This window comes from Cucurbita maxima, unplaced genomic scaffold (assembly GCF_002738345.1).
Source record: "Cucurbita maxima cultivar Rimu unplaced genomic scaffold, Cmax_1.0 Cma_Scf00022, whole genome shotgun sequence".
In the NCBI taxonomy this organism is placed as follows: Eukaryota; Viridiplantae; Streptophyta; class Magnoliopsida; order Cucurbitales; family Cucurbitaceae; genus Cucurbita; species Cucurbita maxima.
The window spans coordinates 1080186-1092247 of NW_019272038.1; the positions used below are offsets into that span (position 1 = coordinate 1080186).

The 12062-nt window shown below is 35.5% G+C and overlaps 3 protein-coding genes across 3 annotated transcripts in view; 1 reads left to right on the forward strand and 2 right to left on the reverse strand.

Moving 5' to 3' along the window:
- Nucleotides 1–335: 335 nt before the first annotated feature.
- LOC111496309 (esterase FUS5-like) lies at nt 336–2288 on the reverse strand. Its single transcript, XM_023146717.1, has 6 exons — nt 1928–2288; nt 1749–1847; nt 1626–1667; nt 1289–1415; nt 666–767; nt 336–571 (listed from the first exon to the last, which is right to left on the reverse strand). Exons 1-6 carry the CDS (start codon nt 2207–2209, stop codon nt 504–506), a joined length of 720 nt encoding a protein of 239 aa, XP_023002485.1. The 5' UTR covers nt 2210–2288; the 3' UTR covers nt 336–503.
- Nucleotides 2289–4084: 1796 nt separating this feature from the next.
- Nucleotides 4085–5962, reverse strand: LOC111496257 (purine permease 3-like). Its single transcript, XM_023146636.1, has 3 exons — nt 5216–5962; nt 4199–4581; nt 4085–4165 (listed from the first exon to the last, which is right to left on the reverse strand). Exons 1-2 carry the CDS (start codon nt 5918–5920, stop codon nt 4228–4230), a joined length of 1059 nt encoding a protein of 352 aa, XP_023002404.1. The 5' UTR covers nt 5921–5962; the 3' UTR covers nt 4085–4165; nt 4199–4227.
- Nucleotides 5963–8801: 2839 nt separating this feature from the next.
- The window catches only part of LOC111496195 (protein DETOXIFICATION 27-like), a 4211-nt gene continuing 950 nt past the window's right edge, over nt 8802–12062 (forward strand). The window contains exons 1-8 of the mRNA XM_023146553.1: nt 8802–9299; nt 9386–9927; nt 10004–10090; nt 10161–10217; nt 10302–10540; nt 10619–10737; nt 10826–10915; nt 11920–12017. Coding sequence (XP_023002321.1) covers nt 9021–9299; nt 9386–9927; nt 10004–10090; nt 10161–10217; nt 10302–10540; nt 10619–10737; nt 10826–10915; nt 11920–11991 — 1485 coding nt within the window. The 5' untranslated portion in view covers nt 8802–9020 and the 3' untranslated portion in view covers nt 11992–12017. The remainder of the gene's footprint in view (nt 9300–9385; nt 9928–10003; nt 10091–10160; nt 10218–10301; nt 10541–10618; nt 10738–10825; nt 10916–11919; nt 12018–12062) is intronic.

Below are 12062 nucleotides of genomic sequence, written 5' to 3' on the forward strand. Positions count from 1 at the left end.
AAAAAAAAAAAAAAAAAAAAAAGACAAATAATGCAAAATATGCGGGACCTTTCTAACGGTCGGAAATGTAGGGGTCAAACCGTCAAACGCCTTGATTTGAATTTTGAATTTTTTTTGTCCATTTTTCTTCCCCTCATCGTCTCCCCTCTTTTTTAAATGTTTTTTTCCAAAAACAAAAAATATATAACTTTTTATAAGAATTTCATATTATAATTAAAATAAAATGACTAAAATATATCACGACGATGATTCATAGATTGAGGGTAATTTAAAAAATGTCATAGTTTACCATATATATTATATTTAATATTTTATTATAGACAAATATCTAGATATAAATAAACATCTTCTTGCCATAGTTATCTTTCCATATATTACTATCTTCATCTCTTTTAATTTATTTGACTATAAATAGAGAACTTTCATACACTATTTACGTGTGGTGGATTAAGCAAACCTTCTCACCACCGTTATTACAATTATTGTTATGCATAATTGATAGTTTAATTAAACATGGATGGATTTGAAATCATATCAATGAAAGTCTGCATAATCTTCACAGCTTTGCAATCTGAAAATATAAAATAAAAAGCTGATAACATAATATAAATTATCATAAGGAATTAAGAAAATAAATGTGAATTAGTTGAATTAAATGTTGTTACCGAGTGTAGGTACTACGTGGCCTTGAGAATGATAAATTACTAATGGCTCGATAAATGATTCCAGCAGCTTCACTCCATAGCGCCTCATAGGGTCTTGCTCACCTGTCACCACCATTTAATAACCTCAAAGTTGATTATCTACTCGAGAATTTATTCATCATTTTTATATAATTTAGCAATTAAAACTAAATGGATAGAAATAATCTTAAATTTTGCACTACAATAATACCTTTGAACATTAAAAAAAAAAAAAAACTAAAAAACATCCTTTGACCTAAAAAAAAGATTAATATTTACTTAAAAAAATAATTTTAATTTTGAGAAAGATTTTAAAAATACCCTCTGTTAAAAAAAAGTTCTTTTATTAATAATATTAAATTTCATGAGTAATTTTTTAATATAGTATTAAAATTTAAAACTAACTAAGATTTTTTTTAATTTAAAAATAAAACTTTTGAAAATTTATAAATATTTTTTTTAGAGATATTTTTATTATTTAACTTTAAATAAATTTATATTAACAAAGAAGAAAAAAAATAAATAATCACATAATTAAAATATAACTCATTAATAATAATAATAAAATATATATAAAATTGAATATTTGAAAATGTGGAGCGTACTTAGAAAATGGAGGGATGGGCAGCCAATGGAAGTCGAGAAAGCTTTGTCAGGCAGAAATTGGTTGAATATGGCTCCGCTGATGATGATCACGAACTTGATCTTGGGGACTTTTGTCAGACCAGCTCCCTGCAATCGATTAATCCAAACCATTTCTTACAAATAAATATACTTAATTGTTTTAGAATATTTAAAAAAAAAAAATTGTTTATCGTATGTTATAAATATCCTTACTCTACTCTTAAGAAATGAGTGTTTCTAAAAAAGAAAAAATGAACAAAAATGTTGTGTTCAAAGCTGAATTGAAAGATTCAAATGATCAGAGATTTGTTTGTTTACCGTTGCTTGAAGTCCCGGTAGCGCGGCAGATAACATCGCCCCCTGAAAATGTTTGCTAACAGATTGAAATTGAGAAATTCATCTCCAGATTGTTAGTCGATTAAGCTTCATTTGGCCAATTACCTGTGAGAAACCGAGGATTCCATCAAATGGTTGGTGATTAAGCATGTAATCCTCGATGAACGAGAGACACTCCTCGAGATTTCGATGTTCTGTGAAAGCCTGAAGAACAGAGGAAATAAGTTAATCGATTGAGAATGAGTTTGAGATAGGCGAAATGAAATTAGATCAAGCAACCGCACCGCATTGAATTGAAACCACTCGAAATAAGGAGGATCGAAAAATTTCTCAACGTCGGAACTTCCTTCTGCAGGAAATGGAGCGTCGAGAAACTGGAGATCGAGTTGATCGAGGACGGACGCCGGCCATTTTCCGAGCTGCTTCTTCAGGATTTCACCGCTGGTTCGGAAGCCATGGAGGCAAAGAAATCTAGGTTTTCTTTGTAAATTGAATCCTGGAGATCTCGGTTTCCGAATCGCTGCATGAAGATGGTGAGAGCAGACGGTAAGGGAAAATGAACTCATTCTGTCAAGATTTTTCCTATCCCCAATTTCACCTCTTCTAGAAATGGCTAGGGGATTTATTTATTTGTTTATTTCATGGGGAAAGGGGTATTTTCGGGATTAAGAGATAGATTCCGTTATAGTTCCAAAACCGAAACCATTGTAGAATAGGCTAAAATTCTCCTAATATCTTTTTGAGCAAGAGCTAAAGTAGCTCCAAATAGTACGGTTATTATACTTATAAAGGCTATTAGATTCATGACGGTAGCAACATGTATAAGAGTCGTAGGTAGGACCCTCCATAGCATCAGGTAACCATACCTGACGGAAGAAGAAATTGAGCAGATTTAGCACGTGCACGTTCAAAAAATAGGACCGTCACAGAGTAACAATAATAAATTAGCCACATTATTATAAATAAGTTATTGAATATTTTAAATAAATCCCGAAATTTAAAGCTCATAAGCTCTAAGATGTATTCCTTACTTATAAATAAGGTGGGAAAGGATAGACTTCTCCCAATAATCTTCTACAAATTCGAAGATATGTTATTATCAACAATTGATGTAAAAGGACGATAGATGGTAAAGATACAGAAGACTACAATGAACGTGTCAGTTGTTATTATCACAAATTTTATGTGAGGTTCCACATTTGTTGGAGAGGGGAAAAAAACATTTCTTATAAGTGTGTGAAAACCTTTTATTAGTAAACACGTTTAAAACTATGAGGTTGACGATGATAAATAATGAACCAAAACAGACAATATTTGCTAGCAGTGAGTTTGAGCGGTTACAAATAGTATCATAGCTAGATATGAAAGGCATACCAGTGAAGACGTTAACTCTCAAAGAGGTGGATTGTGAGGTCCCAAAGGAACAAAACATCGTGTGAAAATATCTTCCTAATAAATGACTTTCAAAATGGTAAAGTTGTAGGCAATATGTAATCGGCCAAAACAGATAATATTTAATAAATAAGAAAGCATAAATAAGAGAGCAAAACAAAAACCACGTGCTGCACGGGTGCAGGTAAAAGATATTTTATTAATAAATAAAAGTTAATGAAATAATAGATGGTTTGGTGTAAACAAAGATCATACCTATTGCATTATATTTTATAAGTTTCAATGTAATATTTAATATATAAGTAAAAGAAAAGCGTTAATAAGTATCTAATATAATTACAAAAAATTATTATTTATTATAACTATTATTGTAATAAAAGTATACTTTATTTAAAAATATTTCTAAAATTTTTAAAAATATATTTAAACTTCAAAAAAATTTCAATAATGCTTATCCCTTAATGGTTTAGTTTAGAGTTTAGAAATTATTTCTGTCGATTCGTATAAGTTTCGGTAGAAGGACTTGAAAAAGCTTATCTAAACCCTCTAATAATGGTACTCCGGCTCCATAGCTAAGGGTAGAAAGACTTTACTATCATTGTCGTCATCATCATTTTAAGTTCAAACCATTTGAATATATTTATGTTTTAATTTTTTTTAATCAAAAGTTATAATGTTTTAATTAATTAATCCATGTTTAGGTTGATATGGAAAAAGATGAAAAAAAGAAGCCAAATGGGCTACGTACATTTGTGTTTGAAATGGTGTAACAGCCCAAGCCCACCGATATTATTTTTGTTGGGCTTTCGTTTTTTAAAACTCTTCTATTAGGGGAGAAATTTCAACACCCTTATAAACAATGCTTCATTCTTCTTCTCAACTGACGTGAAATCTCTCAATCCACCCACTTTCAGGGCTTAGGCTCCTTGCTGGCACTCATGAGACACCCTAATCCACCCCTGGAGCCAGCGTTCTTGTTGGCACATGGTCTACTGTCCACTCCCCTTCGAGGCTCAGCCTCCTCGCTGATACATCGCCTGGTGTTTAGCTACTAAAGAAAAAAATAATGCTACTTTTTTTTATGTCCGACCAAGTTATTATTACTTTATATCATCTTTACCAATTTCCAAACATTTACAATATGGAAAGGTTAATAGAGACAGCATAAAGCATAAAGTTACATAAAAGGATGTCAAACACTTGAAATTTGAGTAGTTGTAGCTTCAGTCTTCTGGAGTTGCAGCTCAAGATTGTTGTTTTTATTGTTCTTAATATCACCATAGAAATAAGACACAAAACCCCAAAGATTTAGAGCCAAAGAAACTCCCTTCTCCGCCTCAAACCTCTCCTTGAATATAATAACTCCTAGAATCTCAGTCACCGGCAATAGAACTGCGATTACCATGCCGGAAAACAGAGACGACGAGCTGAAAATAACTCCGATGGCTCCCAAGAAGAACCCTTGCCAAGCTATGGCGCTGCAGGCTAAAACCACGTAGTATGTCGTCTCCCCTGGTCCAAATTCTGCCGCTTCTCTAGGAATCGCCTGTGGTAATTAATAATCAAAACCCATTATTTAATTTCTCAAAAAGATTCCATTTTTATTATCTTAATTAGACAATATCATACCAGTTGGATATCAATGATTAGGTGGAATGATTAGGTGGAGTCGGTAAGATATTGTTTACTTTAAGCATAAGTTCTTATTGCTTTGTTTTAGGCTTTATAAACTCATGATCTTCCACTAAATTAACCGACGTAGAACTCACCCAATAATCCTCAACAATCCTCTCATAGAACAAAGTATATATAAGCATCCCCTGAGGCTTATAGAGCTCTCGAATAGCCTCCTTTTAATTGAGGTTCGACTCCTTTCTTTGGAACCCTCGAACAAACTTCATGGTCAAGAGTGACTCAAGTGTCAAACAAATGGTGTATTTTGTTCGAGGACTTTAGAAAAGTAGTCGAGCCTCGATTAAGAGGATGCTCTTCGATAGCTCCATAAGCCTCCGACGAGGTTTTATAGTATACTTTGTTTGAAAAGATAATTTTTGGAAGGAAGTTCACCTTTAACTGCTTTCTGGGTGAGTCCAAAACAAAATCACGAGAGCTTAACACAATTAATAATAAAAACCCATAAAAAACTGATTTAATTTGAGAAAATATTGGATTTTTATTACCTTAATATCGTTGTTGGCCAACATCCCGACGGTGCAGACGACGGTGGCGAAGAAAGACAATACCAGCTGAATTTCCAGCACTAAGGTGTACGTAATTCGCTGTCGGGATTTTTTGTAAGTTAATTCCACAAGCGGCAGAACGAATCCGTACAACGCCGCCGCGGCTAGCGTCATCAAGAATCCGGCGATGTACTGTTTGGTGGATACTCCGGCGGGGCGGTCTCCACTCGTGTGCAATGCAAGTACCGCGCCTCCAATTGTTACTAAAACGACGGCGTTTATCGAATAAGATGTGAATTTCTGTTTGACTAGTAGGTAAGCAAAACCGGCTGTGAACGCCAGCTGGGTGGCGATAATCAATGCCGAAGTTGAAACCGGCAGCCGAGCCACGCCGTAAGCGTACAAATAATCGTCGAAGCCGGTGATGATGCCGATGACGGCGGAGGCCAAAAACAGCCGCGGCTTCATGAAAATCATCTTCGTTTTGTTGGAAGATTCCGATGACTCCAGGGTGGCGGAACGGCGGCGGTGGAAGTAACTAAATATCAACGGGATGAAAATAATCGGCCAGCCACCGGTTTCCAGCCAGCTGGAGAGCCACACGCGCTTCCCGCCGTGGACGAAATATAACCGCATAATCAACGGACCGCCGCAGTTTCCGACGGCCAACAAAAGGCAGTTGAAAAGAAGAAGAGCCCTTTTCATGGCGGCGCTCTGTTTCTACTCTACTATTCCTTCATTGTCTTCGCCATAAAGACTTTGAGTGTCCGTTTTAAGGGAAGTAGAGAAGATAACAAGTGGGGACAGAATGGTCATTAACCAACCAAGGTGGAAATATAATTCAATACCAAATTATTATTTTCTTCTATATATATATAAAACAAATTAGTAGTTTGTATTTTCTATTTTGTTTCTTGTTTTTGGCCGTTCGAGTTGATAATTTTTCCAACTTAAACAATGAACTCAATTCAGAGGTTCAGTCTTTAATAACACATCACATCATCCAGTATCGCTTCTGATACTATCTGTAACAATTTCAGCCCACCATAAATAGATATGATTATCTTCAAACTTTTTGTTTGACAATGAATATATATATTTAAAATTAGATAGTAAATAAAAATGCATTTCTTTTTTTAAATTTAATATAAACCATTGATAAAACTTAGTAGTGGGCATAATTTAGATCGCCATCACGAAAATAATGACCGGACGGCATAATAGCAGAGCTTTCCATTAATTTATGTCTTTTATTTTATTATTTTATTATTTTATTATTTTAGAACCAATGTGGGCCCAGCGTTGACAAAATAGAGTGGGTTTGAAATTGCGAACTTTGTGGCCCATTCTCTTAGCTGTCGCAGTTTGAAATTTACCCTTCATCCTCTTCATAATTATCTTCACCAATTTCACTTTAATTCTTTTTTTAAATTATCAAAATTCTTCTTCCCAAGAACTATATTATAAAAAATAAAAAAAGAGACACGATCACTGACGTGAGTAACAAGAAATTCGGTAAAAAATACAATTGCTTGACAGTAAAAAGTCAAACTACACACAGTGAATCAGTTCCTTATATTTAAATTTTATTAACGAAATAAACTCTAAAAAGTTTAATTTTGGATTTAATATGTAATTTAACAAATTTCAATATCCTTTTTACATATAATTTTGTTGGAAAAAAAGAAAGGATGTGTGTCACGCATGGGTGCCACGTGCACCGTAATTACTGATTTTGGGTAACAAATTTCCACTTCAAGAAATCCTTATTAATTTTAAAAAATAAGGAATATTTTTATTACGTTGTACGTGGTTTCCAATGAATAATATTAATTTAAAATATATTTTTAAGTCACAAAAAATTAAGAAAGCTTTTTTTTTTTTAATAAAAAATTTGAAAATTTCCTAGTAGAAAAAGGCCGCATTTATTCATACACTCCCTTTATATTTCCTTTTCCTAAAAAGGCAACTTCCTTTTTTTTTTTTAATAAATATTTAATAATAAAGTAAATTTATCCTAAAGTTAACTTAATAATTTAGTCTCTAACTTTTTTATATTCGTGTCTTTATAAAGTTCGTATCTAATACCAACTTTGTGACATCCGAATAAAAAAATGATACTGAGATCCTATCTAAATGAGAGTAATTTTGATAATAAAATGACTAAAAAAATATTTAAGGAAATAAAAATTACTATTTATATCAATTATAGGAATTTTATTGTTAAACATGGTTTATTTGAAGTAATTTTACTGTTGGACTTACTGGAATAACTCGTATTGGTATGTAGAATCTGGATTCCAAATCCTGATCTGAATCCTATGTATGAGACGTCTTAGTCATATAATGTACAAGAAACACAACTAGATTCCTTAACAATCACTTTACAAAATGTTATCTGTTACCAACCATCCTTTCAAAAGTCACCCAACACTATCACAATCAAAAATAGTAACCATCTCTGCCTCAACTTGGTCCACCCTAGCCATGATAACCAACACGACCACTTGAGCTTTTGACACATGAAGTGGCTTTTCTAGTGCCCATGTGGTTGGTTGGGCACAAGTGCGGCTGAGTATTCGCTTCCATTTCAACCCTCTTTTGTTGTTTTTGGATTGTAGACACTGACACCGTGAATTTATTGCTCCAAGTTCATTGCTAGTAGATATTTTTTTCTTTGGATTTTATTTTCGAACTTTCACTCAAAGTTTTTAAAACGTGTCTGCTAAGGAAAGATTTTCACACTCTTATAAACATGTTTCGTTCTCTTCTCCAATCGATGTGGGATCTCATATCTTCGTACGTAAGCATAATATCTCTGATACTTGTATATAAGGAATATTGATCCCTAACATTCACGCCTAGGAACCATAATATCTCTAATATGCATACAACAAATATCAATCTTTGACCTTTGTACCATAGCGTCTCGATACTAGTTGTATATCGTTATGAATATCGTCCCTCGACTTTTGTACTCGAGATCTCTTGATACCTTCAATTTACTTTCGTTAAATATAATACCAATTATCAACCATTTATACCCGAGGTCCTTATATTTAACTCACTTCCTTTTATCACAATGCTAGATAAGAGGAAATCATTACCCACTAGAACTTACCAAAAGATTAGGGTAATTCCTCCCATGTGAGCGATTGGCTCGAACCAACACGGAGCAGTTACTTAAAAGGATTCAAAAGGGACTAAAATGTGTTGGAACTTTACCAACTAGAATTAAGTGCTTATCAACACGGGAAGGAGTTTGATTTCACCCCATTTGAACTTTACTGATCATGGGTACTCCAAGTTGAGAGTATTCCGGTAATGAGCTGATTAACGGGAATATCATAGGTATATAAACTCCATTAAAAATAGATAATATTAGACTCGTGTAAAGGCCAGAACTGATATTAATTTAAAAATTATAATAAACTATGTAACTTAATTATTATGCATATATTAAAAACCCACGTGTCACTCTAGTCACATGTTTTGATTTAATTTTTTTTTATGTTATAACTTTATTAAAAACCCACGTTGGGTTTTGGTTCCTTAAACTTTGCCGTCTAAGTTGACCACCATCAACTTTCTTATCAAAAAGTTCATCTTTTTATAATCAACTTGTTCATTCCATTTTGAACTCTCCGACAATTAAACATCATATTTTATAAAGATAATCATTTGTTATGAAAGGAAGAACAGCACCCAATTGCTGCGTGGGAGTTGAGCCGCCGACTCGTTATAAATTCAATGGATCTTCCTCTGTTTTCAAACCCACTCTCTGTTTTTCCTCTGTTTCTTACAAATGGGTGCTGTTGTTAGAGCCGATCGCGACGGTCCCAATCAGCCCCTCCTCTCGCCCAAACACAATATAGCTGTGAATCGAAGTGAGGATTTCATATACAAATTTTGGGTCGAAACCCAGAAGCTATGGCTAATCGTCGGCCCTTCCATATTCAGCCGTGTCGCGAGCTTCTCCATGAACATCATCACCCAAGCTTTCGCCGGTCATTTGGGTGACGTCGAACTCGCTTCCATTTCCATCGCCAACACTGTAATTGTCGGATTCAATTTCGGCCTTCTGGTAAGTCATTCAATTTTGAATCAATATTCTGTTTCATCGCCAAATTTGATCGATCCCCTGTTTCTTTCCTCTGTTTTGAACTTCAGTTGGGTATGGCAAGTGCGCTAGAGACGCTGTGTGGGCAAGCATTTGGAGCAAGACGATACCACATGTTGGGTATCTATTTGCAGCGTTCATGGATCGTTCTAACCCTCTGTTGTTTCTTCTTACTCCCTGTGTACTTCTACGCCACACCCCTTCTGAAACTGCTAGGCCAAGCCGACGACGTAGCAGAGCAATCAGGGGTTGTGGTGCTTTGGTTAATACCCCTTCATTTCAGCTTCGCGTTTCAATTTCCATTACAGAGGTTTTTGCAATGCCAACTCAAAACCCAAGTGATCGCTTGGGTTTCTTTAGCTGGATTAGTAGTTAATATCGTTGCTAGTTGGGTTTTGATTTATGTTCTTGAGCTTGGTGTAATTGGCGCCGCCATAGCTCTGGATATTTCTTGGTGGGTTTTGGTTTTGGGATTGTATATCTACACTGTCGGTGGTTGGTGTCCTTTAACTTGGACTGGCTTCTCCGTTCAAGCCTTTCACGGGCTTTGGGATTTCACTAAACTCTCCGCAGCTGCTGGCCTCATGCTATGGTAACCCATGCTCTGTTTTGCTCTGTTCTGTTCATTTGCACGTTATATTAACTTCATTTCTTATGGGCATTTGCAGCTCGGAAAATTGGTATTACAGGATACTCGTTTTGATGACAGGGAATTTAAAGAATGCCACAGTAGCCGTTGATGCATTGTCCATATGGTATACAAATCTCTTTGAAAATCCAAAAAACTTGGTTTTTTTAACTGAATTTTGTGTCAAATTCGTGCAGCATGAGCATCAATGGATGGGAGATGATGATTCCTTTAGCATTCTTCGCCGGAGTTGGGTATAATCTTTCTCTCCTGTCATACTTAATTTCCATAACAAGAGATGAAAAGTTCTTAAAGTTTGAAACGTATGAAATAAACAGAGTACGGGTGGCGAATGAGCTGGGAGCTGGCAATGGGAAAGAAGCCAAATTTGCGACAATTGTCGCAGTGGCACAGTCGACAGTGATTGGAGTAGTGATATGCGTTGTTATAATGGTTCTTCACGACAAAATTGCTTTAATTTTCACAACCAGCAGCAGCGTGGTGGAGGCTGTGGGCACACTGTCAAGCTTGCTAGCTATCACCATTCTCTTGAACAGCATCCAGCCAGTTCTTTCAGGTTAGGCCGACACCATAAAAGACATCATAATTGTGTTTGAATGAAGAAGTAAATGGTGTTGTTTGTTGATGAACGCAGGCGTAGCGGTTGGATCAGGCTGGCAGTCTTGGGTTGCGTATATAAATATTGGCTGCTATTATGTCATAGGGCTCCCTCTTGGGTTCATCATGGAATGGGTTTTACACTCTGGTGTATTGGTAAGGGTTACTCTTTTAATGTTCAATATGTTCTTGAATGATTCTATATGTTGATTGAAAAATTTGAAACTTTTTTGTGTGTTTGAAGGGTATTTGGGGTGGAATGATCTTTGGAGGCACTGCTGTTCAAACGATTATATTAGTGATTATCACCGTGAGGACTAATTGGGATCGAGAGGTAAATCTCGAATATTAAACTTTGATTTTGATTATCCAATTGAGTTATTGAATTGGTTGATGTGAGATATCATATTGGTTGGAAAGGAGAAGGAAACATTCTTTTATTAGGGTCTATCTGTTTTAAAATCGTGAGGATGATAGTGATATGTAACGAGCTAAAGTAATATATATGCTAGTGGTGGGTTTGAGCTGGAACAAATGATATTAAAAGCTAGACATCGGGCGGTGTTCCAGCGAGGACGCTGGCTGTGGATTGTGAGATCTCACGTAAGTTGGAGAAGGGAACAAAGTATTCCTAGGTGTGGAGAGCTCTCATTAGCAGACAAGATCTACTAGCAGTGGTTTAGGCTGCTGTTACAAATGGTATGAAAGCCAGACATCGGGCAGTGTGCCATCGAAGACGCTGACCTTAAAGGGGGTGGATTGTGAGATCTCACATCGGTTGGAGAGAAGAACAAAGCATCCCTTGTAAGGATGTGGAAACCTCTCTCAAGTAGATGCGTTTTAAAATCGTGAGGCTAGTGACAATGCGTAACAGACCAAAATAGACAATGTCTATTAACGGTGGATATTTAGGCTGTTACAAATGGTATCAGAGCCTGACACCGAGCAGTGTGTTAGCGAGAACGTTGGGCCTTCAAAGGGGTGGATTGTGAGATCTCACATTTGTTAGAGAAGTGAACAAAACATTTTTTATAAGGGTGTTGAAACCTTTCCCAGCAGACTCTGGAGAGAGGACAAAACATTCTTGGTGTGAAAACCTCTTCGTAGAAGACACAGTTGCCCCTAGGGAGCTGAATTGTGAGATCTCACATCAGTTGGAGAGGGAAACGAAACATTCATCATATAAGGACGTGGAACCTCTCCCTACTAAACACATTTTAAAACCGTGAGGCTGGTGACGATACGGAACAGGCCAAAGTGGACAATATCTACTAGCAGTAGGCTTAGCTGTTACCGTTAATTGAATCCAACGTAATTGTTTATTAACCTTAATTTCAGGCGGAGAAAGCACAAGAACATGTGGAAGAGTGGACGAGTCCTCAACAAAACGACAAGCCTCTTCTTGCCTGAATTTTGTCTTTTCTTTTTTTTTTTTTTTTTTTTTTTTTTTTTTTTTTTTTTTTTTTTTTTTTTTTTTTTTT

What these genes read in the sequence shown, in the direction of transcription:
- LOC111496309 (XM_023146717.1), bottom strand. Translation starts at nt 2,209, where the DNA reads ATGAGTTCATTTTCCCTTACCGTCTGCTCTCACCATCTTCATGCAGCG. An exon ending in AGTGGTTTCAATTCAATGCG is followed by an intron (nt 1,848 to 1,927) that starts GTGCGGTTGCTT and finishes TCTGTTCTTCAG; the next exon opens with GCTTTCACAGAACATCGAAA. An exon ending in GAATCCTCGGTTTCTCACAG is followed by an intron (nt 1,668 to 1,748) that starts GTAATTGGCCAA and finishes AAACATTTTCAG; the next exon opens with GGGGCGATGTTATCTGCCGC.
- LOC111496257 (XM_023146636.1), bottom strand. Translation starts at nt 5,920, where the DNA reads ATGAAAAGGGCTCTTCTTCTTTTCAACTGCCTTTTGTTGGCCGTCGGA. An exon ending in TGGCCAACAACGATATTAAG is followed by an intron (nt 4,582 to 5,215) that starts GTAATAAAAATC and finishes TAATTACCACAG; the next exon opens with GCGATTCCTAGAGAAGCGGC.